Here is a 23,363-nt window from a genome sequence, read left to right on the forward strand (position 1 = left end):
GAAAAGTGAAGAGGCAGAGAGGTATAGGGAGGGAATTCCAAATCTTAAAGCTTAAACAGCTGAAGGCATGGCTGCCAATGTTGGGACAATGGAGGAACACAGAGTTCTTAGACTGGAGGAGTTAGGGAGAAGTGAGGCCATAAAACTGCTGAGGGATAATAAGTTTTTGACATGGGATTAACTGTGTTTCACTGACAGTGAGATGCATTTGAAGACATCACGTTTGGTCCCCATATTGTAAGGTTTATTGCATTCAAGTGTTATATGAAGTATGAATCCTTAAAGATAGGAACATAGGAACGATGATAAACAGGTAAAGACTCTCTTGTCCATCCAGCCTGTTCCAGACAATTGTGATATCTTGTGCATCACAATATATACACTCCACCCTACCCCATCCAAAACCATTCCTGGGAGAGGTGAAAAACCAGATAAAATCCCAGGCTAAATTGAGTGATTAAAAATCCGGGAAATTCCTTTCCGACCCATCCAGACGATTGTAACTGGTCCAGGAGATCACCCTCACTTGTATGCACCTTTAGTACGAGGTGATCTCCTGAGTGTTACCATAATCTTGTGCATTAGTTAAAGATGGCCTGCCCACTGCCTGACTGTCGTCACTCTGCTCTAATTATCCTGAGGAAAGGAGATTAAATGGGCTCACGTCATGCTGCAGGATAGTTCTAATGCTGTTCTTAGGCTGCATTAAGAATTAAGAGCGAGGCAAGAGCTTGTTTCTCGGAAAAGCATCACCCTCCTCCCAGAGATTCCCACTCTTGCACTCTGTCTGCCCTGTTTGGTTGAGTGAGTTTCAGTGGATCTCTTCTGTACAATGATTGACGGTCAGTTGTAGGTCCATGAGTGTGGAGATTCAGTGACTGGTCTTAGAAAGATGGCTTTTCACAGCCTGGTCAATAGTCCATGGAGGACCCACAACAGTACCTTTCACACAAAGGAGACCCCCATCTCAGAGCAAGGGGAGACTGTAATTGGCATCTACCTGCTGAGTCTCGGTATGTAACACTGATTCACACTCTACATAGAATCATATATATTACATACATTATATAGGATATTGTATAAAATTATACACATTACATAGAATTGCATAGAATGTACAGTTCATTCAGCCCAGCTAGTCCATGCCAGTGTTTATGCTCCACAGGAATCTCCTCCCACCCCCTCTTCATCTAACCCTATTAAAATATACTTTTATTCCTTTCTCCCTCATGTGTTTATCTAGCTTCCCATTTAAATGTATCTATGCTATTCTCATCAACTACTCCTGTGGTAGTGAATTCCACATTCTCACCACTCTATCGGGCCTATCGGGGGCAGGCTGCAGTGACCGGGCCTCTGGCACGGGGTCCTGCACTGTGGCTCAGAAGGGAAGGAGGGAGAATGGGAGAGCACTAGTCATCGGGGACTCGATGGTGAGGAGTACGGACAGGCGGTTCTGTGGGCGCAGGCGAGACGCACGGATGGTTTGTTGCCTCCCTGGTGCCAGGGTCCGTGATGTTTGTGATCGCGTCTTCAGGATCCTTAAAGGGGAGGGGGAGCAGCCAGAGGTCGTGGTGCACATTGGCACCAACGACGTAGGAAGGAAGGGTGGCACAGATGTTAGAAGTGAGTTTAGGGAGTTAGGCTGGAAGCTGAAAGCTCGGACGGACAGAGTTGTTATCTCTGGTTTGTTGCCGGCGCCACGTGATAGTGAGGCTAGGAATAGGGAGAGAGCACAGCTGAACACGTGGCTGCAGGAATGGTGTAGGAGGGAGGGCTTCCAGTTCTTGGATAATTGGACTGCATTCTGGGGAAGATGGGACCTGTTCAAACAGGACGGGCTGCATCTGAACCAGAGGGGCACCAATATCCTGGGAGGGAGGTTTGCTAGTACTGTTCGGGAGGGTTTAAACTAGTTTGGGAGGGGGATGGGAACCGGACTTGTAATCCAGGGACCAGTGGGTCCACTCAGAAAGACAAAGAGTGTAGTGAGGTATTGGGGAAGGTAGCACTGTCACAGAGGACAGATGGGCACGGAGAAGGGTTAAAGTGCGTATACTTCAACGCAAGAAGCATCAGGAATAAGGTGAGTGAATTGAAGGCGTGGATGGGCACTTGGGACTACGATGTTGTGGCCATCACTGAAACGTGGATAGGTGAGGGGGAGGAATGGTTTTTGGAGGTACCTGGTTATAGATGTTTTCATAAGATTAGGAATGGTGGTAAAAGAGGTGGGGGGGTGGCATTGTTAGTTAGAAATAGTGTAACAACTGCTGAAAGAATTTTCGAGGAGGATCTGCCGACTGAGGCACTGTGGGTTGAGGTCAGGAACAGGAAAGGAGCAGTCACCTTGATGGGAGTTTTCTATAGGCCCCCCAATAGCAGCAGGGAGGTGGAAGAGCAGATTGGGAAACAGATTTTGGAAAGGAGCAGAAGTCACAGGGTAGTAATTATGGGGGATTTCAACTTCCCAAATATTGATTGGCAACTCTTTCGATCGAATAGTTTGGATGGGGTAGGGTTTGTGCAGTATGTCCAGGAAGCTTTTCTGACTCAGTATGTAGACTGCCCGACCAGAGGGGAGGCAATATTGGATTTGGTACTAGGTAATGAACCAGGGCAAGTGATAGAGCTGTTGGTGGGCGAGCACTTTGGAGATAGTGATCACAATTCTGTAGCATTCACTGTGGTAATGGAGAGGGATAGGTATGTGCAACAGGGCAAGGTTTACAATTGGGGGAAGGGTAGATATGATGCTGTCAGGCAGGAACTGAGGAGCATAAGTTGGGAGCATATGCTGGCAGGGAAGGGCACGGTCGAAATGTGGAACTTTTTCAAGGAGCAGATAGTAGGGGCCATTGATAAGCATGTCCCTGTCAGACAGGGAAGGGATGGTCATGTGAGGGAACCGTGGTTGACAAGAGAGGTTGAGAGTCTTGTTAGGAAGAAGAAGGATGCGTATATAAAGTTGAGGAAAAAGGGCACAGGCATAGCTCTGGAGGGATACAAGATGGCCAGGAAGGATCTGAAGAAAGGGATTAGGAGAGCTAAGAGAGGGCATGAAAAATGCTTGGCGGGTAGGATAAAAGAAAACCCCAAGGCCTTTTACGCGTATGTCAGAAATATGAGGATGACTAGGGGGACCGTAGGTCCGGTCAAGGACAATAGCGGGAGACTGTGTGTTGAGCCGGAAGAGATAAGTGAGGTTTTGAATGAGTACTTCTCTTCGGTATTTACGAATGAGAAGGGGTGTATTACTGAAGAGGACGGTGGGAAGCAGACTGGTAAGCTCGAGGAAGTGCTCGTTAGGAGGGAAGATGTGTTGGGGTTTTTGAATAACTTGAAGATAGACAAGTCTCCCGGGCCTGACGGGGTATATCCAAGGATGTTATGGGAAGCAAGGGATGAAATTGCAGAGCCGCTGGCAATGATCTTTTCATCTTCTCTGCTGACGGGGGTGGTACCAGGTGATTGGAGGGTGGCAAATGTTGTGCCCCTGTTCAAGAAAGGGAATAGGAACAACCCTGGGAATTACAGGCCAGTTAGTCTTACTTCAGTGGTAGGCAAGTTGATGGAAAAGGTACTGAGGGATAGGATTTCTGAGCATCTGGAAAGACACTGCTTGATTCGGGACAGTCAGCACGGTTTTGTGAGGGGTAGGTCTTGCCTCACAAGCCTGATTGAATTCTTTGAGCAGGTGACCAAGCAAGTGGATGAGGGTAAACCAGTGGATGTGGTGTACATGGATTTTAGTAAGGCATTTGATAAGGTCCCCCATGGTAGACTTATGGAGAAAGTCAGGAGGCATGGGATAGTGGGGAATGTGGCCAGTTGGATTAAGAATTGGCTAACTGATAGAAGGCAGAGAGTGGTCTTAGATGGTAAATACTCAGCCTGGAGCCCAGTTACCAGTGGCGTGCCGCAGGGATCAGTTCTGGGTCCTCTCCTGTTTGTGATTTTTATTAACGACTTGGATGAGGAAGTCGAAGGGTGGGTCAGTAAATTTGCAGATGATACAAAGGTTGGTGGAGTTGTGGATACCGAGGAGGGCTATTGTCGTCTGCAAAGGGACTTGGATAGGTTGCAGTGCTGGGCTGAAAAGTGGCAGATGGAGTTTAACCCTGAAAAGTGTGAGGTCGTCCATTTTGGAAGGACAAACATGAATGCAAAATACTGGGTTAACGGTAGGGTTCTTGGGCATGTGGAGGAGCAGAGAGACCTTGGGGTCTATGTGCATAGATCATTGAAAGTTGCAACTCAAGTGGATAGGGCTGTGAAGAAGGCATATGGGGTGTTAGCGTTCATTAGCAGAGGGATTGAATTTAAGAGCCGTGAGGTGATGATGCAGCTGTACAGGACCTTGGTAAGGCCTCATTTGGAGTACTGTGTGCAGTTCTGGTCGCCTCATTTTAGGAAGGATGTGGAAGCCTTGGAGAGGGTGCAGAGGAGATTTACCAGGATGTTGCCTGGAATGGAGAATAAGTCTTACGAGGAAAGGCTGAACATTCTAGGCCTCTTCTCATTAGAAAGGAGAAGGATGAGGGGTGACATGATAGAGGTTTATAAGATGATCAGGGGAATAGATAGGGTAGACAGTCAGAAACTTTTTCCCCGGGTGGAGCAAAGCGTTACAAGGGGTCATAAATTTAAGGTGAAGGGTGGGAGATATAAGGGGGATGTCAGGGGAAGGTTCTTTACCCAGAGAGTGGTCGAGGCATGGAATGCCTTGCCCGGGGAAGTTGTTGAGTCAGAAACTTTAGGGACTTTCAAAAGGCTTTTGGATAGGTATATGGATAAAGGAGAATGATGGGGTATAGATTAAATTGTCCTTGACAGAGGACAAAGGATCGGCACAACATTGTGGGCCGAAGGGCCTGTTCTGTGCTGTATGTTCTATGTTCTATGTTCTATGTTCTCTGGGTAAAGAAGTTTCTCCTGAACTCCCTATTGGATTTATTAGTGACCATCTCATATTTATGGCCCTTAGTTTTAGACTCCTCGACAAGTGGAAACATTTTCTCTACATCTCAGCTATTGAACCGCTTCATAATGTTAAAGATCTCTACCAGGTCACCCCTCAGCCTATTCAATCTTTTTCTGTCAATACAGTATAAAGTTTCCATGTTTTAGGGGGATTCTCCAGTCTGCAAGCTCAGCTGAAATTAAAAACTGCTTCACACAGTCTCCCCTCCTGGGTGTTATTTCTATGAACTTGGCAGGGAGCAAATTGAAGGTGAGACCTGGTATCAGTAATCCATCTTCTCGCTGTGCTTCTTCCCTGAGGTTGGTTATCCTGGTTTGGAAACAGCGTGGTGATATTTGTGCTGTCCAGGCAGAGGGCAACACTACAAGCGACAGATTATTTAACCTTTAACCTCGCCGTGTCGGATGCCAGTATTTCTCTTTTTGGATACTCCCGTGGAATTATTGAGATTTTCAATGTATTTCGAGATGATGGCTTTCTGATTACTTCCATATGGACTTGTCAGGTAAGATGCACTAGCAAGCAGTCCCACTGCAGTAACTTTCCATATTGTTCCCATGGTGTCAGCTGTAGCTCAGTGGGTAGCACTGCCAACATTGAGTCCGAAGATCATGCCCTCATGTCCCATCCAGAGACTTGAGCACAAAATCTAGGCTGACACTCCAGTGCAGTTTTGAGGCAGTGCCGCACTGTCGGAGGTGCTGTCTTTAGAAGTTAAAGCTAGGTTCCATCTGCACTCTCAGGTGGATGTAAAGATTCCATGGCACTATTTCAATGAACAAAGAACAGTACAGCACAGGAACAGGCCATTCGACCCTCCAAGCCTGCGCCGATTTTGATGCCTGACTAAACTAAAACCTTCTGCACTTCCGGGAACCGTATCCCTCTATTCCCACCCTATTCATGTATTTGTCAAGATGCCTCTTAAACGTTGCTATCGTACCTGCTTCCACCACCTCCCCCAGCAGCAAGTTCCAGGCACTCACCACCCTCTGTGTAAAGAACTTGCCTCGCACATCCCCTCTAAACTTTGCCCCTCGCACCTTAAACTTATGTCCCCTAGTAACTGACTCTCCCACCCTGGGAAAAAGCTTCTGACTATCCACTCTGTCCATGCCACTCATAACTTTGTAAACCTTTATCATGTCACCCCTCCACCTCCGTCATTCCAGTGAAAACAAACCGAGTTTATCCAACCTCTCCTCATAACTAATACCCTCCAGACCAGGCAACATCCTGGTAAACCACCTCTGTACCCTCGCCAAAGCCTCCACATCCTTCTGGTAGTGTGGCGACCAGAATTGTATGCAATATTCTAAGTGTGGCCTAACTAAAGTTCTGTACATCTGCAGCATGACTTGCCAATTTTTATACTCTATGCCCCGACCGATGAAGGCAAGCATGCCGTATGCCTTCTTGACTACCTTATCCACCTGCGTTGCCACTTTCAGTGATCTGTGGACCTGTACGCCCAGATCTCTCTGCCTGTCAACTTTTCCTTTCTCGCAGCATCTGCTGTCAAATTGATTGATGGTCTCCATGAACTGCAGTCTCTATGCCATCAGTTCCAGACAATAGATTCTAAAATTAATCTTGACCTTCAGCTGGCCCGGTAATGTCGTCTAGAGTCTTTTTGGGCCCCTTTGGTCCACTTCAGATCGCCCTGAAATGTTGATCTAATGCAGTTCTTCATTGCCCATAGTGATTTTTATTTTGATCGCTTGCTCACCAAGCTCTGTGACAGTAAGACCCAAAAAGCACAATTCCATGCACTGTTTGAAGTGTTGACACTCGTGCAGGAGATTTGGAGTTTCCAATTCATTTCAAGAAGAACAGGGGAGTTCTCTCCTGTGTCCTGGACAATATTTATTCTTCAACCAAGATTATCTGAAACAGATCATGTTACTTGTAGACTGCTGGAGCTTTCTTGAGAGGGTTAGAGCAGAGATATTAATGAGGTAAGGAAGGAGGAATCTTCCTCATTCTCCTGTCTCAATCTTCTGCTCCTGCATTCCAGTTAGACACGAGCAGTGGGCCTTTGCCCTGGTATTGGAGTATCGAGGCAGCAAGGATGAGAGAGCCTGAGCTTGGCCAAGTAGTATGAGTGAAATAGTGAAATGGGCTGAATCAGTATTAACAAGATCACCACCATTAAACCACAGCATTGCAGTAGCAAATGGCAATGTTTATTTGGATGCCTCGCACTGTCAGATTCATCTCACTTCCGAATCAGTGCCTCAAAGGAGCGGGAAACACTCAGCAATAGCACAAACATCTTCAAGCAGGATGAGATAGATCTAAAATATATTCAAATTGGTTTTTTGATTAATGAAAGGGGTCCCCAATGTTGAGAAACGATCTTTACATTTTCAGAATATAGGACTTTATTATAGAGTATTAGAGTATTAGCTGGAAAACACTTTGGGACATCCTGAGGCGGAAGTAATACAGCACCAATGGAAGTTGTATCTTACTTTTTCTTCCTTTCTTTTTCTCTTTCTTTCTATATCTCTCTCTTTCATTCTTGCTCTTTCTTTCCCTCTTTCCTTCCTTCTTTCTTTCTCTCTTCCTTTTCTTTCTTTCTCTTTTTATCTCTTTAAGTAGGAATCATAAGAAATAGGAGCAGGAGTAGGCCATTCGGTCCCTCAAACCTGCTCTACCATTGAATAAGATCATGGCTGATCTGATTGTGGCCTTAACTCCACTTTCCTGTCTGCGCCCTATAACCCTTGACTCCCTTGTAGATCAGAAATCTGTCTAACTCAGCCTTAAATATATTCAATGATCCAGCCTTCACTGCTCTCTGGGGTAGAGAATTCCAAAGATTCACGACCCTCTGAGAAGAAATTCCTCCTCATCTCCATCTTAAATGGGAGACCCCTTATTCTGAATCTGTTCCCCCTAGTTCTTGATTCCGCCATGAGGGGAAACATCCTACGAACATACAAACATACGAATTAGGAGCAGCAGTATGCCATTTGGCACCTCAAGCCTGCTCCGCCATTTAATAAGATCATCGCTAATCAGTTTGTGTTTCGGATTCCACACTCCCATCTACTCCGGATAACCCTTGATTCCCTTGCCTAACAAGAATCGAACTACCTCCGCCTTAAAAATGTTCAATGATCCTGCCTCCACCTCCTTCTGAGGCAGAGAGTTCCAAAGTCGCACAACCCTCTGAGAGAAAGAATTTCTCCTCATCTCTGTCCTAAGAGAGCGACCCCTAATTTTAAAACAGTGTCCCCTAGTTCTGGACTCACCCACAAGAGGAAACATCCTTTCCACATCCACCTTGTCAAGACCTTTCAGGATCTTATAAACTTCAATCAAGTCTCCCCTCACTCTTCTAAACTCCAGTGAAAATAAGCCCAGTCTGTCCAACCTTTCCTCTTAAGACAACCTGCTCATTCCTGGTATCAATCTAGTAAACCTCCTCTGAACTGCCTTCAAGGCATTTACATCCTTCCTTAAATAAGGAGACCAAAATTGTCCACAGTACTGTAGGTGTGGCCTCACCAACACCCTGTACAGTTGTAGCAAGACTTCCCTACTTTTATACTCCACCCCCCTTGCAATAAAGGCTAACATTCCAATTATTTGCTTTCCTAATTACTTCCTAATCTCCAACACAGAAGTTCTCGAGGCGGCCAACATCCCCAGCATATACACCCTACTAAGCCAGTGGCGCCTGAGATGGCTTGGCCATGTGAGCCGCATGGAAGATGGCAGGATCCCCAAGGACACATTATACAGTGAGCTCGTCACTGGTACCAGACCCACCAGCTGTCCATGGCTCCGCTTTAAAGATGTCTGCAAACGCGACATGAAGTCCTGTGACATTGATCACAAGTCGTGGGAATCAGTTGCCAGCGATCGCCAGAGCTGGCGGGCAACCATAAAGGCGGGGCTAAAGCGTGGCGAGTCGAAGAGACTTAGCTGTTGGCAGGAAAAAAAGACAGAAGCGCAAGGGGAGAGCCAACTGTGTAACAGCCCCGACAAACAAATTTATCTGCAGCACCTGTGGAAGAGTCTGTTACTCTAGAATTGGCCTTTATAGCCACTCCAGGCGCTGCTTCACAAACCACTGACCACCTCCAGGCACTTACCCATTGTCTCTCGAGACAAGGAGGCCAAAGATAATTACTTGCTACACCTGCATGCTATTTTTTGTGATTCGTGTACAAGGAAACCCAGATCCCTCTGTACCACAGGATTCTGCAGTCTCTTGCCATGTAAATAATATTTTGCTTTTCTATTCTTCCTGCCAAAATGGATAACATCACATTTACCTTTATAACGTTCACATTATTGGCCTATTTTTGAAGCCTGTGAGATCTCATTAAATGTGAGTCTTGTTTTATCAGATTGATGGTTTCTTCACACTGCTCTTTGGTCTCGCCAGCATCTATACACTGACCGTGATCAGCATCATCAGGTATATTAAAGGCTGTCACCCATACAGAGGTAAATTTATTTTAGTTTCCACACAGTTAGAGGTACATCTCTCAATCCTGGATTGCCAATGGCAACCCACCTAAAGGGAGGGAGGGAGGATCAGTGCAAGCAGTGCTTCTGACTCATGTTTCCCCCTGGGAATGTTGGATCGAGTAATTTGTCCTTCTACCTAATAAAAAAATTATTAACACGGATTTCTTGTAATGTTACGTAAAGTGTGGGCTTTCTGAGCTCCCTTATTCGTATCTGAGTTTGCTCTGTTTGTTTACAGCTCCTGACTCTGTTAGCAGACTACACTTTTTAAAAGTACTTAAAATGAGTATCACAGTGGACTGGACATATTCAATACCAGTCAACCCCTTAAAGGCACCTTTGGTGTGAAATTCAACTTCAGTGGGGGATAAGCAATGGTGGGGGGTTGGGGGGGAGTGGTTCTGCCCTCTGTTTTAAATTTCCTCCTCCTTATCCCCAATATTCCCCCTCTAATCTCTCTCTCTACTGAAGTCATGGGGAAGGGGATGATGGAGGGGGAGGGGACAGTAGAGGGGGATAGGGAATGGGAGGGAATGGGGAGGGGAGGGAGTTGATGAGGGAGGGAGCTGCAGTAGGGCTGAGGAATGAAAGAGATGGGAAAGCAGAAGCAGGGAGAAGGGATATAATTGACTGGGGCACCCAATAGTTTCCTCAGATAATATTTGTGAGACAGGCTCCTGGAGGAAGATCTGTGGCTGATCTGTTGTTTGGGACTCACCCAGCACTGGTTAGCAGCCCAGAGGTGGATGAACACCTGGGTCACTGAACTGTAAATGGGACATTGCTGCCAAAGCTCACAGAGAGAAACACAGACAAGTTATTTAGCTGTGAACCCCAGATCCTGGGTCTCGATCTAATGCCTCCTGTGATGTTTCTACAGCTCACTGTATTGGCAGAGGGAATATAATCGTGTCACTGACGCTGATCTGGGCGGCTGCTCTCTTCTGGTCAGCATCTCCTCTGTTTGGATGGGGAAGTTACACAGGTGAGACAGTGTTGCCAACCCTCCAGGATTGCCCTGGAGTCTCCAGGAATTAAAGACGAATCTCCAGGACTGTACTGCAAGCCAAAACCAAGGGAGGAAAATCATAGCAGGCATGAAAATAAAATTCTCTGAGCCATTTGGTTATTAGTTATAAAAATATCTGAGATGGGAAAATGGTCTGTTTGATGGACAGCTAAAAATTATCCAATTGGCTAAGGAAGAATCTATTTGCTTTCTGATTGGACACGGGAAGGCAGGGGACCGTGAGGCTGGGTTTGTTAGACGACTAATTGGGGGATGGTGGGGGTGGGGCACCGCGATAATGGGTATATTGGGCAACCAATGACAGAAGTGTGGGGAGTGGGGCACCACAAGGATGGCCATCTCGGGTGACAAGTGGCGGGAGTGTGTGGGCAGAGCACCATGTGGATGGCCATCCCGGGTGACCAATGGCGGGTGTGTGTGGGCAGAGCACCATGTGGATGGCCATCCCGGGTGACCAATGGCGGGAGTGTTTGGGCAGAGCACCATGTGGATGGCCATCCCGGGTGACCAATGGCGGGTGTGTGTGGGCAGAGCACCATGTGGATGGCCATTCCGGGTGACCAATGGCGGGAGTGTTTGGGCAGAGCACCATGTGAATGGCCGTCTCGGGTGACCAATGGCGGGAGTGTGTGGGCAGAGCACCATGTGGATGGCCATTCCGGGTGACCAATGGCGGGAGTGTTTGGGCAGAGCACCATGTGGATGGCCGTCTCGGGTGACCAGTGGCGGGTGTATGGGGGCGGAGCAGCACAAGGATGGTTTTCACTTTGCCAATGCTCTTCATTATTGACAAGATTGTAGACTACAATTCTTCAACTTGCCTCCTAGCATGTCTAGATAGTGTACAAAGAACAAAGAACAGTACAGCACAGGAACAGGCCTTTCGGCCCTCCAAGCCTGCGCCCATCTTGATGCCTGTCTAAACTAAAACCTTCTGCACTTCCGGGGTCCGTATCCCTCTATTCCCATCCTATTCCTGTATTTGTCAAGATGCCTCTTAAACGTCTCTATCGTACCTGCTTCCACCACCTCCCCCGGCAGCAAGTTCCAGGCACTCACCACCCTCTGTGTAAAGAACTTGCTTCGCACATCCCCTCTAAACTTTGCCCCTCTCACCTTAAACCTATGTCCCCTAGTAACTGATTCTTCCATCCTGGGAAAAAGCTTCTGACTATCCACTCTGTCCATGCCGCTTATAACTTTGTAAACCTCTATCATGTCGCCCCTCCACCTCTGTCGTTCCAGTGAAAACAATCCGAGTTTATCCAACCTCTCCTCATAGCTAATGCCCTCCAGACCAGGCAACATCCTGGTAAACCACCTCTGTACCCTCTCCAAAGCCTCCACGTCCTTCTGGTAGTGTGGCGACCAGAATTGCACACAATATTCTAAGTGTGGCCTAACTAAGGTTCTGTACAGCTGCAGCATGACTTGCCAATTTCTATACTCTATGCCCCGACCGATGAAGGCAAGCATGCCGTATGCCTTCTTGACTACCTGATCCACCTGCGTTGCCACTTTCAGTGACCTGTGGACCTGTACGCCCAGATCTCTCTGACTGTCAATACTCCTAAGGGTTCTGCCATTTACTGTATATCTCCCACCTGCATTAGACCTTCCAAAATGCATTACCTCACATTTGAAATGCATTACCTCCCATGTAGTGGTTATTGTCGCTAAGTGACACATCCCGTATGCCCTGGACTATTAACCTAGCTTGAATATGAGTTCAAATCCGACGATGACTAGTTTGAGAAACTTGAATTCAGTTTTTAAAGAAAAAACTTAGTAGAACGAAAGACTTGCATTTCTGTAGCGCCTTTCATGGCCACAGGATATCCTGAAGCACTTTCCAGACAATGAAGTATTTTTGAAGTGTAGTCACTGTTGGCTCCCACCAACAGCAATGTGATGATGACCAGATCATCTGTTTTTGATGTTGGTTGAGGGATAGATATTGGCCGGGAGAACTCTGCTGCTCTTCTTCAAAATGGTGCCATGGATCTTTTACATGCACCTGAGAGAGCAGGCAGGTCCTCATCTGAAAGAGAGCACCTCCAACTCAGTCAGTGCTACACTGAGGTGTTAGCTTTGGTTTTTGTTCTCAAGTCCTGGAGTGGGATTCGAACCCACAGCCTGCAAGAGTATTATCAACTGAGCCACAACTGACACAGATAAAAGTGGCCATGAAGCTGTCCAATTATCTTAAAAGACCAACTGGTTCACTGATGTCCTTCAAGGATAGAAATCTGCCATCGTTATCCAGTCTGGTCCTATATGTGACTCCAATCCTGAACCAACGTGGTTGACTCTGAGGTGACCTAGCTAGTCACTCAGTAGAAGAAGGCGGCTCACCACCACCTTCTCAGGAGAATTAGGGATGGGCAATAAATGCCAGCCTTCCCACATTCCAAGAATGAATAAATTAACCCCTGCTGGGAATTCGGGATTAGGGAATCAACCGCCCTGGCAAAGTTCGAAATAAGAAGTAATGGAACAGTCACTCGACATCCAGCTCACTTGGAATGGCTGAAAGTTAGCAGCAGCTCCACTGAGCCCATACCTCACCACGGCCATATTCGTCCAGGACCCTTTATCACAGCTTTCACCACTTGCAATCAGGCCCTCAGACAGAAGGTCAAGGGTTCAAGACCCACTGCAGAGACTTGAGCACATAATCTAGGCTGACACTGCCAGTGCACTACTGAGGGAGTGCTGCACCGTCTTTCAGATGAGACCTTTAACCGAGGCTCTGTCTGCTCTTTCACGTGGATTTAAAAAAAAAACCATGGTGTGATTAGAAGAGCAGGGAGTTCTCCTGGGTGGCCTGGTCAATGTTTATTCCTCAACTACCATCACCAAAAAAAAAATTGCTGCTGCTTATGGGATCTTGCTGTGTACAAATTGGTTTCCACATTTCTTACATTACAACAGTGACTACATTTCAAACTGTGCTTCATTGGCTATAAAACGCTTTGGGACGTCCTGAGCTTGTGAAAGGCGCTATCTGAATGCAAGTCCTTTCTTTTTACCTCTGGCTGTCTCTCCCGCTTTATCACTTTCACTCAGTCTCTGCCTTCCTCTCTTTCTCTGACTCTCTTTCTCTTTTTTCTTCCAATTTGTGTGTCTATGTCTCTTTCTCTTTCTGTATCTTTTTCCATCTCTTTCTCTCTTCCTCTATCTCTTTTCCATCCGACTCTCTATTTCTCCATCTCTTTATCTTTCTCCATCTCGCTTTCCACATTGCTGTCTCCATCTTTCTCCCTCTTCATCTCTTTCTCTATCTTTCTCCATCACTTCCTCCCTTTCTCCATTTCTTTCGCTTTCCCTAACTCTTCCTCTTTATCTCTTTCTCTTTATCAGTTTTTCCATCTCTTTCTCTATTGCTTTCTCCATCTTGTTGTCTCTTTCTCCATCTTTCTCCACCTCTTTTTCCATCACTTTCTCCAACTCTTTCTCTTTCTTGTTACCTCTTTCTCCATCTCTCTCTAACTGTTTGCCTCTCTCGATCTTTGCCTTCGGCACAGACCAGATGTATGGGACATGTGAGATTGACTGGGGCAGAGCAGCGTTCTCCACCATCCACAAGTCCTACATTGTGTCCATATTTGTCTGCTGCTTCTTCCTGCCGATGTCCGTCATGCTGTTCTCGTACATCTCGATCATCAACACCGTCAAGTCGACCCGGGCCTTGGCAGGAGCTACTGACCTGGGAGAGCGCCAAAGAAAATTGGAGAGGGACGTGACGTGGGTGAGTTTTTCTATTGTAGACCTGGAGCTCAGGTTCAATTTACTCCACAATCCTTACCCATACGAAAAGCAGAAATGCCAAATGCATTCTCAGTGATTGTGCTACTGGGCAGGGTAAGTGTGACACTGGGCTGGGTGATTGGGACAATGGGCTGGGTGAGTGTGACCCTGGGCTGGGTGAGTGTGATGCTGGGCTGGGTGAGTGTGACACTGGGCTGGGTGATTGTGACAATGGGCAGGGTGAGTGTGACGCTGGGCTGGGTGATTGTGATTGGGGTGCGTGAGTGTGACGCTGGGCCGGGTGAGTGTGGCGCTGGGCTGGTTGAATGTGACACTGGGCTTGGTGAGTGTGACACTGGGGTGGGTGAGTGTGACACTGGACTGGGTGAGAGTGACACTGGGCTTGGTGAGTGTGACACTGGGGTAGGTGAGTGTGATACTGGACTGGGTGAGTGTGACAATGGGCTGGGTGAGTGTGACACTGGGGTGGGTGAGTGTGATACTGGACTGGTTGAGTGTGACACAGGGGTGGGAGGGTGTGATACTGGACTGGGTGAGTGTGACACTGGGCTTGGTGAGTGTGACACTGGGGTGGGTGAGTGTGATACTGGACTGGGTGAGTGTGACAATGGGCTGGGTGAGTGTGACACTGGGCTGGGTGAGTGTGATACTGGACTGGGTGAGTGTGACACTGGGATGGGTGAGTCTGACAATGGGCTGGGTGATTGTGACAATGGGCTGGGTGAGTATGACACTGGGCTGGGTGAGTATGACACTGGGCTGGGTGAGTGTGACTGGGGTGGGTGATTGTGACAATGGGCTGGGTGATTGTGACACTGGGCTGGGTGAGTATGACACTGGGCTGGGTGAGTGTGACTGGGGTAGGTGATTGTGACAATGGGCTGGGTGATTGTGACACTGGGCTGGGTGAGTATGACACGGGGCAGGGTGAGTGTGACTGGGGTGGGTGATTGTGACAATGGGCTGAGTAATTGTGACACTGGGCTGGGTGAGTGTGACACTATGCTGGGTGAGTGTGACACTGGGCTGGGTAATTGTGACAATGGGCTGGGTGAGTGTGGCTGGGGTGGGTGGGTGTGACGCTGGGCTGGGTGAGTGTGACACTAGGCTGTGTGAGTGTGACACTGGGCTGGGTAATTGTGACAATGGGCTGGGTGAGTGTGACTGGGGTGGGTGAGTGTGACTGGGGTGGGTGAGTGTGACGCTGGGCTGGGTGAGTATGACACTGGGCTGGGTGAGTGTGAAGTTGGGCTGGGCGAGTGTGACACTGGGCTGGGTGAGTGTGACACTGGGCTGGGTGAGTGTGACACTAGGCTGTGTGAGTGTGACACTGGGCTGGGTAATTGTGACAATGGGCTGGGTGAGTGTGACTGGGGTGGGTGAGTGTGACTGGGGTGGGTGAGTGTGACGCTGGGCTGGGTGAGATTGACACTGGGCTGGGTGAGTGTGAAGCTGGGCTGGGTGAGTGTGACACTGGGCTGGGTGAGTGTGACACTGGGCTGGGTGAGTGTGACACTGGGCTGGGTAATTGTGACAATGGGCTGGGTGGGTGTGACTGGGGTGGGTGAGTGTGACGCTGGGCTGGGTGAGTATGACACTGGGCTGGGTGAGTGTGAAGCTGGGCTGGGTGAGAGTGACTCAGGGCTGAGTAATTGTGACAATGGGCTGGGTGAGTGTGACTGGGGTGGGTGAGTGTGACACTGGGGTGGGTGAGTGTGACACAGGGCTGAGTGAGTGTGACACTGGGATGGGTGTGTGACACTGGGATGGGTGAGTGTGGCACTGGGCTGGGTAATTGTGACAATGGGCTGGGTGAGTGAGGTGGGTGAGTGTGACTGGGGTGTGTGAGTGTGACGCTGGGCTGGGTGAGTATGACACTGGGCTGGGTGAGTGTGACACTGGGGTGGGTGAGTGTGACACTGGGGTGGGTGAGTGTGACACTGGGCTGGGTGATTGTGACAATGGGCTGGGTGAGTGTGACGCTGGGGTGGGTGAGTGTGACACTGGGCTGGGTAATTGTGACATGGGCTGGGTGAGTGTGACTGGGGTGGGTGAGTGTGACTGGGGTGGGTGAGTGTGACGCTGGGCTGGGTGAGTATGACACTGGGTTGGGTGAGTGTGAAGCTGGGCTGGGTGAGTGTGACACTGGGGTGGGTGAGTGTGAGACTGGGATGGGTGAGTGTGACACTGGGCTGGGTGAGTGTGTCAGTGGGGTGGGTGAGTGTGACTGGGTTGGGTGAGTGTGACACTGGGTTGGGTGAGTGTGACACTGGGCTGGGTGACTGTGACACTGGGCTGGGTGATTGTGACAATGGGCTTGGTGAGTGTGACACTGGGGTGGGTGAGTGTAATACTGGGCTGGGTGAGTGTGACACTGGGCTTGGTGAATGTGACACTGGGGTGGGTGAGTGTGATACTGGACTGGGTGAGTGTGACACTGGGCTTGGTGACTGTGACTGTGGTGGGTGAGTGTGTTACTGGACTGGGTGAGTGTGACGCTGGGTTGGTTGAGTGTGACACTGGGCTGGGTGATTGTGACAATGGGCTGGGTGAGTGTGACACTGGGCTGGGTGAGTGTGACACTGGGCTGGGTGATTGTGACTGGGGTGGGTGGGTGTGACGCTGGGCTGGGTGAGTGTGACACTAGGCTGGGTGAGTGTGACACTGGGCTGGGTGATTGTGACAATGGGCTGGGTGAGTGTGACGCTGGGCTGGGTGAGTGCAACACTGGGGTGGGTGAGTGTGACAATGGGCTGGGTGAGTGTGATGCTGGGCTGGGTGAGTGTGACACTGGGGTGGGTTAGTGTGACAATGGGCTGGGTGAGTGTGATGCTGGGCTGGGTGAGTGTGACACTGGGCTGGGTGATTGTGACGCTGTGCTGGGTGAGTGTGACAATGGGCTGGGTGATTGTGACAATGGGCTGGGTGAGTGTGACTGGGGTGGGTGAGTGTGACACTGGGCTGGGTAATTGTGACAATGGGCTGGGTGAGTGTGACTGGGGTGGGTGAGTGTGACGCTGGGCTGGGTGAGTATGACACTGGGCTGGGTGAGTGTGAAGCTGGGCTTGGTGAGTGTGACACTGGGGTGGGTGAGTGTGACGCTGGGCTGGTTGAGTGTGACACTGGGATGGGTGAGTGTGACATTGGGCTGGGTGAGTGCGACACTGGGCTGGGTGAGTGTAACTGGGCTGGGTGAGTGTGACGCTGGGCTGGGTGTGACACTGGGCTGGGTTAGTGTGACACTGGGTTGGGTGAGTGTGAAGCTGGGCTGGGTGAGTGTGACACTGGGCTGGGTGAGTGTGACACTGGGGTGGGTGAGTGTGACACTGGGCTGGGTGAGTGTGATGCTGGGGTGGGTGTGCGACACTGGGTTGGGTGATTTTGACACTGGGGTGGGTGAGTGTGACACTGGGCTGGGTGAGTGTGACACAGGGCTGGGTGTTTGTGACAATGGGCTGGGTGTGTGTGACACTGGGCTGGGTGAGTGTGACACTGGGCTGGGTGATTGTGACTGGGGTGGGTGATTGTGATACTGGACTGGGTGAGTGTGACACTGGGCTTGGTGAGTGTGACACTGTGGTGGGTGGGTGTGATACTGGACTGAGTGAGTGTGACAATGGGCTTGGTGAGTGTGACACTGGGCTGGGTGAGTGTGAAGCTGGGCTGGGTGAGAGTGACTCAGGGCTGAGTAATTGTGACAATGGGCTGGGTGAGTGTGACTGGGGTGGGTGAGTGTGACACTGGGGTGGGTGAGTGTGACACAGGGCTGAGTGAGTGTGACACTGGGATGGGTGTGTGACACTGGGATGGGTGAGTGTGGCACTGGGCTGGGTAATTGTGACAATGGGCTGGGTGAGTGAGGTGGGTGAGTGTGACTGGGGTGTGTGAGTGTGACGCTGGGCTGGGTGAGTATGACACTGGGCTGGGTGAGTGTGACACTGGAATGGGTGAGTGTGACACTGGGGTGGGTGAGTGTGACACTGGGCTGGGTGATTGTGACAATGGGCTGGGTGAGTGTGACGCTGGGGTGGGTGAGTGTGACACTGGGCTGGGTAATTGTGACATGGGCTGGGTGAGTGTGACTGGGGTGGGTGAGTGTGACTGGGGTGGGTGAGTGTGACGCTGGGCTGGGTGAGTATGACACTGGGTTGGGTGAGTGTGAAGCTGGGCTGGGTGAGTGTGACACTGGGGTGGGTGAGTGTGAGACTGGGATGGGTGAGTGTGACACTGGGCTGGGTGAGTGTGTCAGTGGGGTGGGTGAGTGTGACTGGGGTGGGTGAGTGTGACACTGGGTTGGGTGAGTGTGACACTGGGCTGGGTGACTGTGACACTGGGCTGGGTGATTGTGACAATGGGCTTGGTGAGTGTGACACTGGGGTGGGTGAGTGTAATACTGGACTGGGTGAGTGTGACACTGGGCTTGGTGAATGTGACACTGGGGTGGGTGAGTGTGATACTGGACTGGGTGAGTGTGACACTGGGCTTGGTGACTGTGACTGTGGTGGGTGAGTGTGTTACTGGACTGGGTGAGTGTGACGCTGGGTTGGTTGAGTGTGACACTGGGCTGGGTGATTGTGACAATGGGCTGGGTGAGTGTGACACTGGGCTGGGTGAGTGTGACACTGGGCTGGGTGATTGTGACTGGGGTGGGTGGGTGTGACGCTGGGCTGGGTGAGTGTGACACTAGGCTGGGTGAGTGTGACACTGGGCTGGGTGATTGTGACAATGGGCTGGGTGAGTGTGACGCTGGGCTGGGTGAGTGCAACACTGGGGTGGGTGAGTGTGACAATGGGCTGGGTGAGTGTGATGCTGGGCTGGGTGAGTGTGACACTGGGGTGGGTGAGTGTGACAATGGGCTGGGTGAGTGTGATGCTGGGCTGGGTGAGTGTGACACTGGGCTGGGTGATTGTGACGCTGTGCTGGGTGAGTGTGACAATGGGCTGGGTGATTGTGACAATGGGCTGGGTGAGTGTGACTGGGGTGGGTGAGTGTGACACTGGGCTGGGTAATTGTGACAATGGGCTGGGTGAGTGTGACTGGGGTGGGTGAGTGTGACGCTGGGCTGGGTGAGTATGACACTGGGCTGGGTGAGTGTGAAGCTGGGCTTGGTGAGTGTGACACTGGGGTGGGTGAGTGTGACGCTGGGCTGGTTGAGTGTGACACTGGGATGGGTGAGTGTGACATTGGGCTGGGTGAGTGCGACACTGGGGTGGGTGAGTGTGACGCTGGGCTGGGTGAGTGTAACTGGGCTGGGTGAGTGTGACGCTGGGCTGGGTGTGACACTGGGCTGGGTTAGTGTGACACTGGGTTGGGTGAGTGTGAAGCTGGGCTGGGTGAGTGTGACACTGGGCTGGGTGAGTGTGACACTGGGGTGGGTGAGTGTGACACTGGGCTGGGTGAGTGTGATGCTGGGGTGGGTGTGCGACACTGGGTTGGGTGATTTTGACACTGGGGTGGGTGAGTGTGACACTGGGCTGGGTGAGTGTGACACAGGGCTGGGTGTTTGTGACAATGGGCTGGGTGTGTGTGACACTGGGCTGGGTGAGTGTGACACTGGGCTGGGTGATTGTGACTGGGGTGGGTGATTGTGATACTGGACTGGGTGAGTGTGACACTGGGCTTGGTGAGTGTGACACTGTGGTGGGTGGGTGTGATACTGGACTGAGTGAGTGTGACACTGGGCTTGGTGAGTGTGACACTGGGCTGGGAGAGTGTGATACTGGACTGGGTGAGTGTGACGCTGGGCTGGGTGAGTGTGACGCTGGGCTGGGTGAGTGTGACACTGGGCTTGGTGAGTGTGACACTGGGGTGGGTGAGTGTGACACTGGACTGGGTGACTGTGACACTGGACTGGGTGATGTTGACACTTGGCTGGTTGAGTGTGACACTGGGCTGGGTGGTTGTGATATTTGCATGGGTGAGTGTGACACTGCACTGGGTGAGTGTGACACTGGACTGGGTGAGTGTGACACTGGGCTTGTTGAATGTGACACTGGGGTGGGTGAGTGTGATACTGGACTTGGTGAGTGTGACACTGGACTGGGTGAGTGTGACCCTGGGCTGGGTGGTTGTGATATTTGCATGGGTGAGTGTGACACTGCACTGGGTGACGTTGACACTTGGCTGGTTGAGTGTGACACTGGGCTGGGTGAGTGTGACACTGGGCTGGATGAGTGTGATACTGGGCTGGATGTGTGTGATACTGGGCTGGGCAGAGTGTGATACTGGGCTGGGCAGAGTGTGATACTGGGCTGGGTGAGTGTGACACTGGGCTGGGTGAGTGTGACACTGGGCTGGATGAGTGTGACACTGGGCTGGATGTGTGTGATACTGGGCTGGGCAGAGTGTGATACTGGCCTAGGTGGGTGTGACTTTGTCAACAAACCAAATCTATCTAAAACAGATTACACAACTACGTTACAGCTGTGACTACACTGTGAAAATTACTTCATTGGCTGGAAACTGCTTTGGGTGTCCGGAGGATGTGAAAGTCTCTAGATAAATGCAGGTTTTTTCTTTCTATGACTCACAGGGGAATTATGGCCCCGGACCTGTAGTTTATTGCATTGCACTGACTTTGATGTAAGGTATTACACTGCAAATCTATCTCATTATAATCATATCCTGTCTTTATGCCGATTTTCATAGAGTCATTATGGCATAGAAGAAGGCCCTTCTGCCCATTGAGTTGCATGGGGAATGCATTGTCCTGTCATGTGTCTGCTGGAGAACTTTTGGGAAGAGTCAGGGAGAAACAAAGTGGAAGCATGGCCACATCTGAATTAAAGGGGTTTATAATGTCACTGATTGACCAAGGGTGGATGAGGGTGGTATGTTCATGTGATGGTGCATGGAGTTGGGGCCAAGTTAAGGAATTAGGATAGTGATGGCTTTTTGTGGCTGTTCACCTATAACCTGACTTTGTTCCGCCATTTTCAGGTTTCCATGGTGATCTGTACCGCATTCATTATGGCCTGGTCACCGTATGCAGTGATCTCCATGTGGTCAGCGAGCGGACACCATGTCCCGAAGCTTACCAGCCTGCTCGCCAGTCTCTTCGCCAAGTCCGCCAGCTTCTACAATCCCGCCATCTACTTTGGAATGAACTCCAAGTTCCGTCAGGATGTCTATGTGCTCCTGCCGTGTGTCAGTGACAAGGACAGTGTGAAACTCAAGCGGATCAAGCGTCGACCGGAAAGGGTCCAGGAACGGGAGGCGGCAGTGTTGAGGGACAGCCCCAGCTCAGGGCTGGAGAGCCCGGACAATGGTGGCCAGGAATCGTCCTACTTTCCCAACAGTGAGAATCCTGGCTATGAATGCGACAGACTATAGGGATTTTCCCCCGAGAAACATACCAGCTACTGTAAGCACATTGGTGCACTGTAAAAATTGAAGTGCACTCCTGATTGGAAACCTTATCCCGAAGTCACCATTCTGGAAGATCCAGACTTGTGGACCTCTCCTATAATCAGCTCTGTAATATGTACCTTATTTATTGACAATGTAAAGGGATAACACAGTGACAATCTGTTTCTGGCATTGAGTCTCACTAGATAACAGGCAGGGCTTTATCACTGTAGAGTCCATTCTAAACCACATTGGGAGTGAGGATAGGGTTATAACACTATAGGGCCCATTCTATCCCACACTGGGAGTGAGGATAGGGTGATAACACTATAGGGCCCATTCTATCCCATACTGGGAGTAGCGATAGGGTTATAACACTATAGGGCCCATTCTATCCCATACTGGGAGAGGGGATAGGGTTATAACACTATAGGGCCCATTCTATACCCACACTGGGAGTGAGGAGAGGGTTACAACACTATAGGGCCCATTCAATCCCATACTGGGAGTGGGATAGGGTTATAACACTATAGGGCCCATTCTATCCCATAAAGGGAGTGGGGATAGGGTTATAACACTATAGGGCCCATTCTTTCCCACACTGGGAGTCAGGATAGGGTTATAACACGATAGGGCCCATTCTATCCCACACTGGGAGTGAGGATAGGGTTATAACACTATAGGGCCCATTCTATCCCATACTGGGAGGAGCGATAGGGTTATAACACTATAGGGCCCATTCAATCCCATACTGGGAGTGGGGATAGGGTTATAACACTATAGGGCCCATTCTATACCCACACTGGGAGTGAGGAGAGGGTTATAACACCATAGGGCCCATTCAATCCCATACTGGGAGTGGGATAGGGTTATAACACTATAGGGCCCATTCTATACCCACACTGGGAGTGAGGATAGGGTTATAACACTATAGGGCCCATTCTATCCCATACTGGGAGTGGGGATAGGGTTATAACACTATAGGGCCCATTCTATACCCACACTGGGAGTGAGGAGAGGGTTATAACACTATAGGGCCCATTCAATCCCATACTGGGAGTGGGATAGGGCTATAACACTATAGGGCCCATTCTATACCCACACTGGGAGTGAGGATAGGGTTATAACACTATAGGGCCCATTCTATCCCACACTGGGAGTGAGGATAGGGTTATAACACTATAGGGCCCATTCTATCCCACACTGGGAGTGAGGATAGGGTTACAACACTATAGGGCCCATTCTATACCACACTGGGAGTGGGGATAGTGTTATAACACTATAGGGCCCATTCTATCCCATACTGGGAGTGGGGATAGGATTATAACACTATAGGGCCCATTCTATCCCATACTGGGAGTGCCGATAGGGTTATAACACTATAGGGCCCATTCTATACCCACACTGGGAGTGAGGATAGGGTTAGAACACTAAAGGGCCCATTCTATACCCACACTGGGAGTGAGGATAGGGTTAGAACACTATAGGGCCCATTCTATACCCACACTGGGAGTGAAGATCGGGTTATAACACTATAGGGCCGATTCTATACCCACAATGGGAGTGAGGATAGTGTTATAACACTATAGGGCCCATTCTATCCCACACTGGGAGTGAGGATAGGTTATAACACTATAGGGCCCATTCTATACCCACACTGGGAGGGAGGATAGGGTTATAACACTTTCCGGCCCATTCTATACCCACACTGGGAGTGAGGATAGGTTATAACACTATAGGGCC

General features: G+C 50.0%; 2 protein-coding genes across 3 annotated transcripts in view; both read left to right on the forward strand.

Annotated features, from left to right (window-relative positions):
* The window catches only part of spast (spastin), a 139,815-nt gene extending 134,442 nt beyond the window's left edge, over positions 1-5,373 (forward strand). For both annotated transcript variants that reach the window (XR_010970913.1, XR_010970916.1), the window contains one exon: positions 5,284-5,373. The gene's annotated coding sequence lies outside the window, so the exon portion shown is untranslated. The remainder of the gene's footprint in view (positions 1-5,283) is intronic.
* Positions 893-21,792, forward strand: opn6a (opsin 6, group member a). Its single transcript, XM_068028393.1, has 6 exons — positions 893-1,013; positions 5,284-5,489; positions 9,349-9,448; positions 10,353-10,457; positions 14,030-14,253; positions 21,213-21,792. The coding sequence occupies exons 1-6, from the start codon at positions 893-895 to the stop codon at positions 21,603-21,605; spliced, it is 1,149 nt and encodes a 382-aa protein (XP_067884494.1). The 3' UTR covers positions 21,606-21,792.
* Positions 21,793-23,363: the final 1,571 nt, after the last annotated feature.

This window comes from Heterodontus francisci, chromosome 3 (genome assembly GCF_036365525.1).
Source record: "Heterodontus francisci isolate sHetFra1 chromosome 3, sHetFra1.hap1, whole genome shotgun sequence".
Lineage (NCBI taxonomy): Eukaryota > Metazoa > Chordata > Chondrichthyes > Heterodontiformes > Heterodontidae > Heterodontus > Heterodontus francisci.

Coding starts and splice junctions, on each gene's coding strand:
- opn6a (XM_068028393.1), top strand. CDS start 893: ATGGCTTTTCACAGCCTGGTCAATAGTCCATGGAGGACCCACAACAGT. Junction 1,014..5,283: donor CATCTACCTGCTGAGTCTCG/GTATGTAACACT, acceptor TTCTTCCCTGAG/GTTGGTTATCCTGGTTTGGA. Junction 9,449..10,352: donor AGGCTGTCACCCATACAGAG/GTAAATTTATTT, acceptor ATGTTTCTACAG/CTCACTGTATTGGCAGAGGG.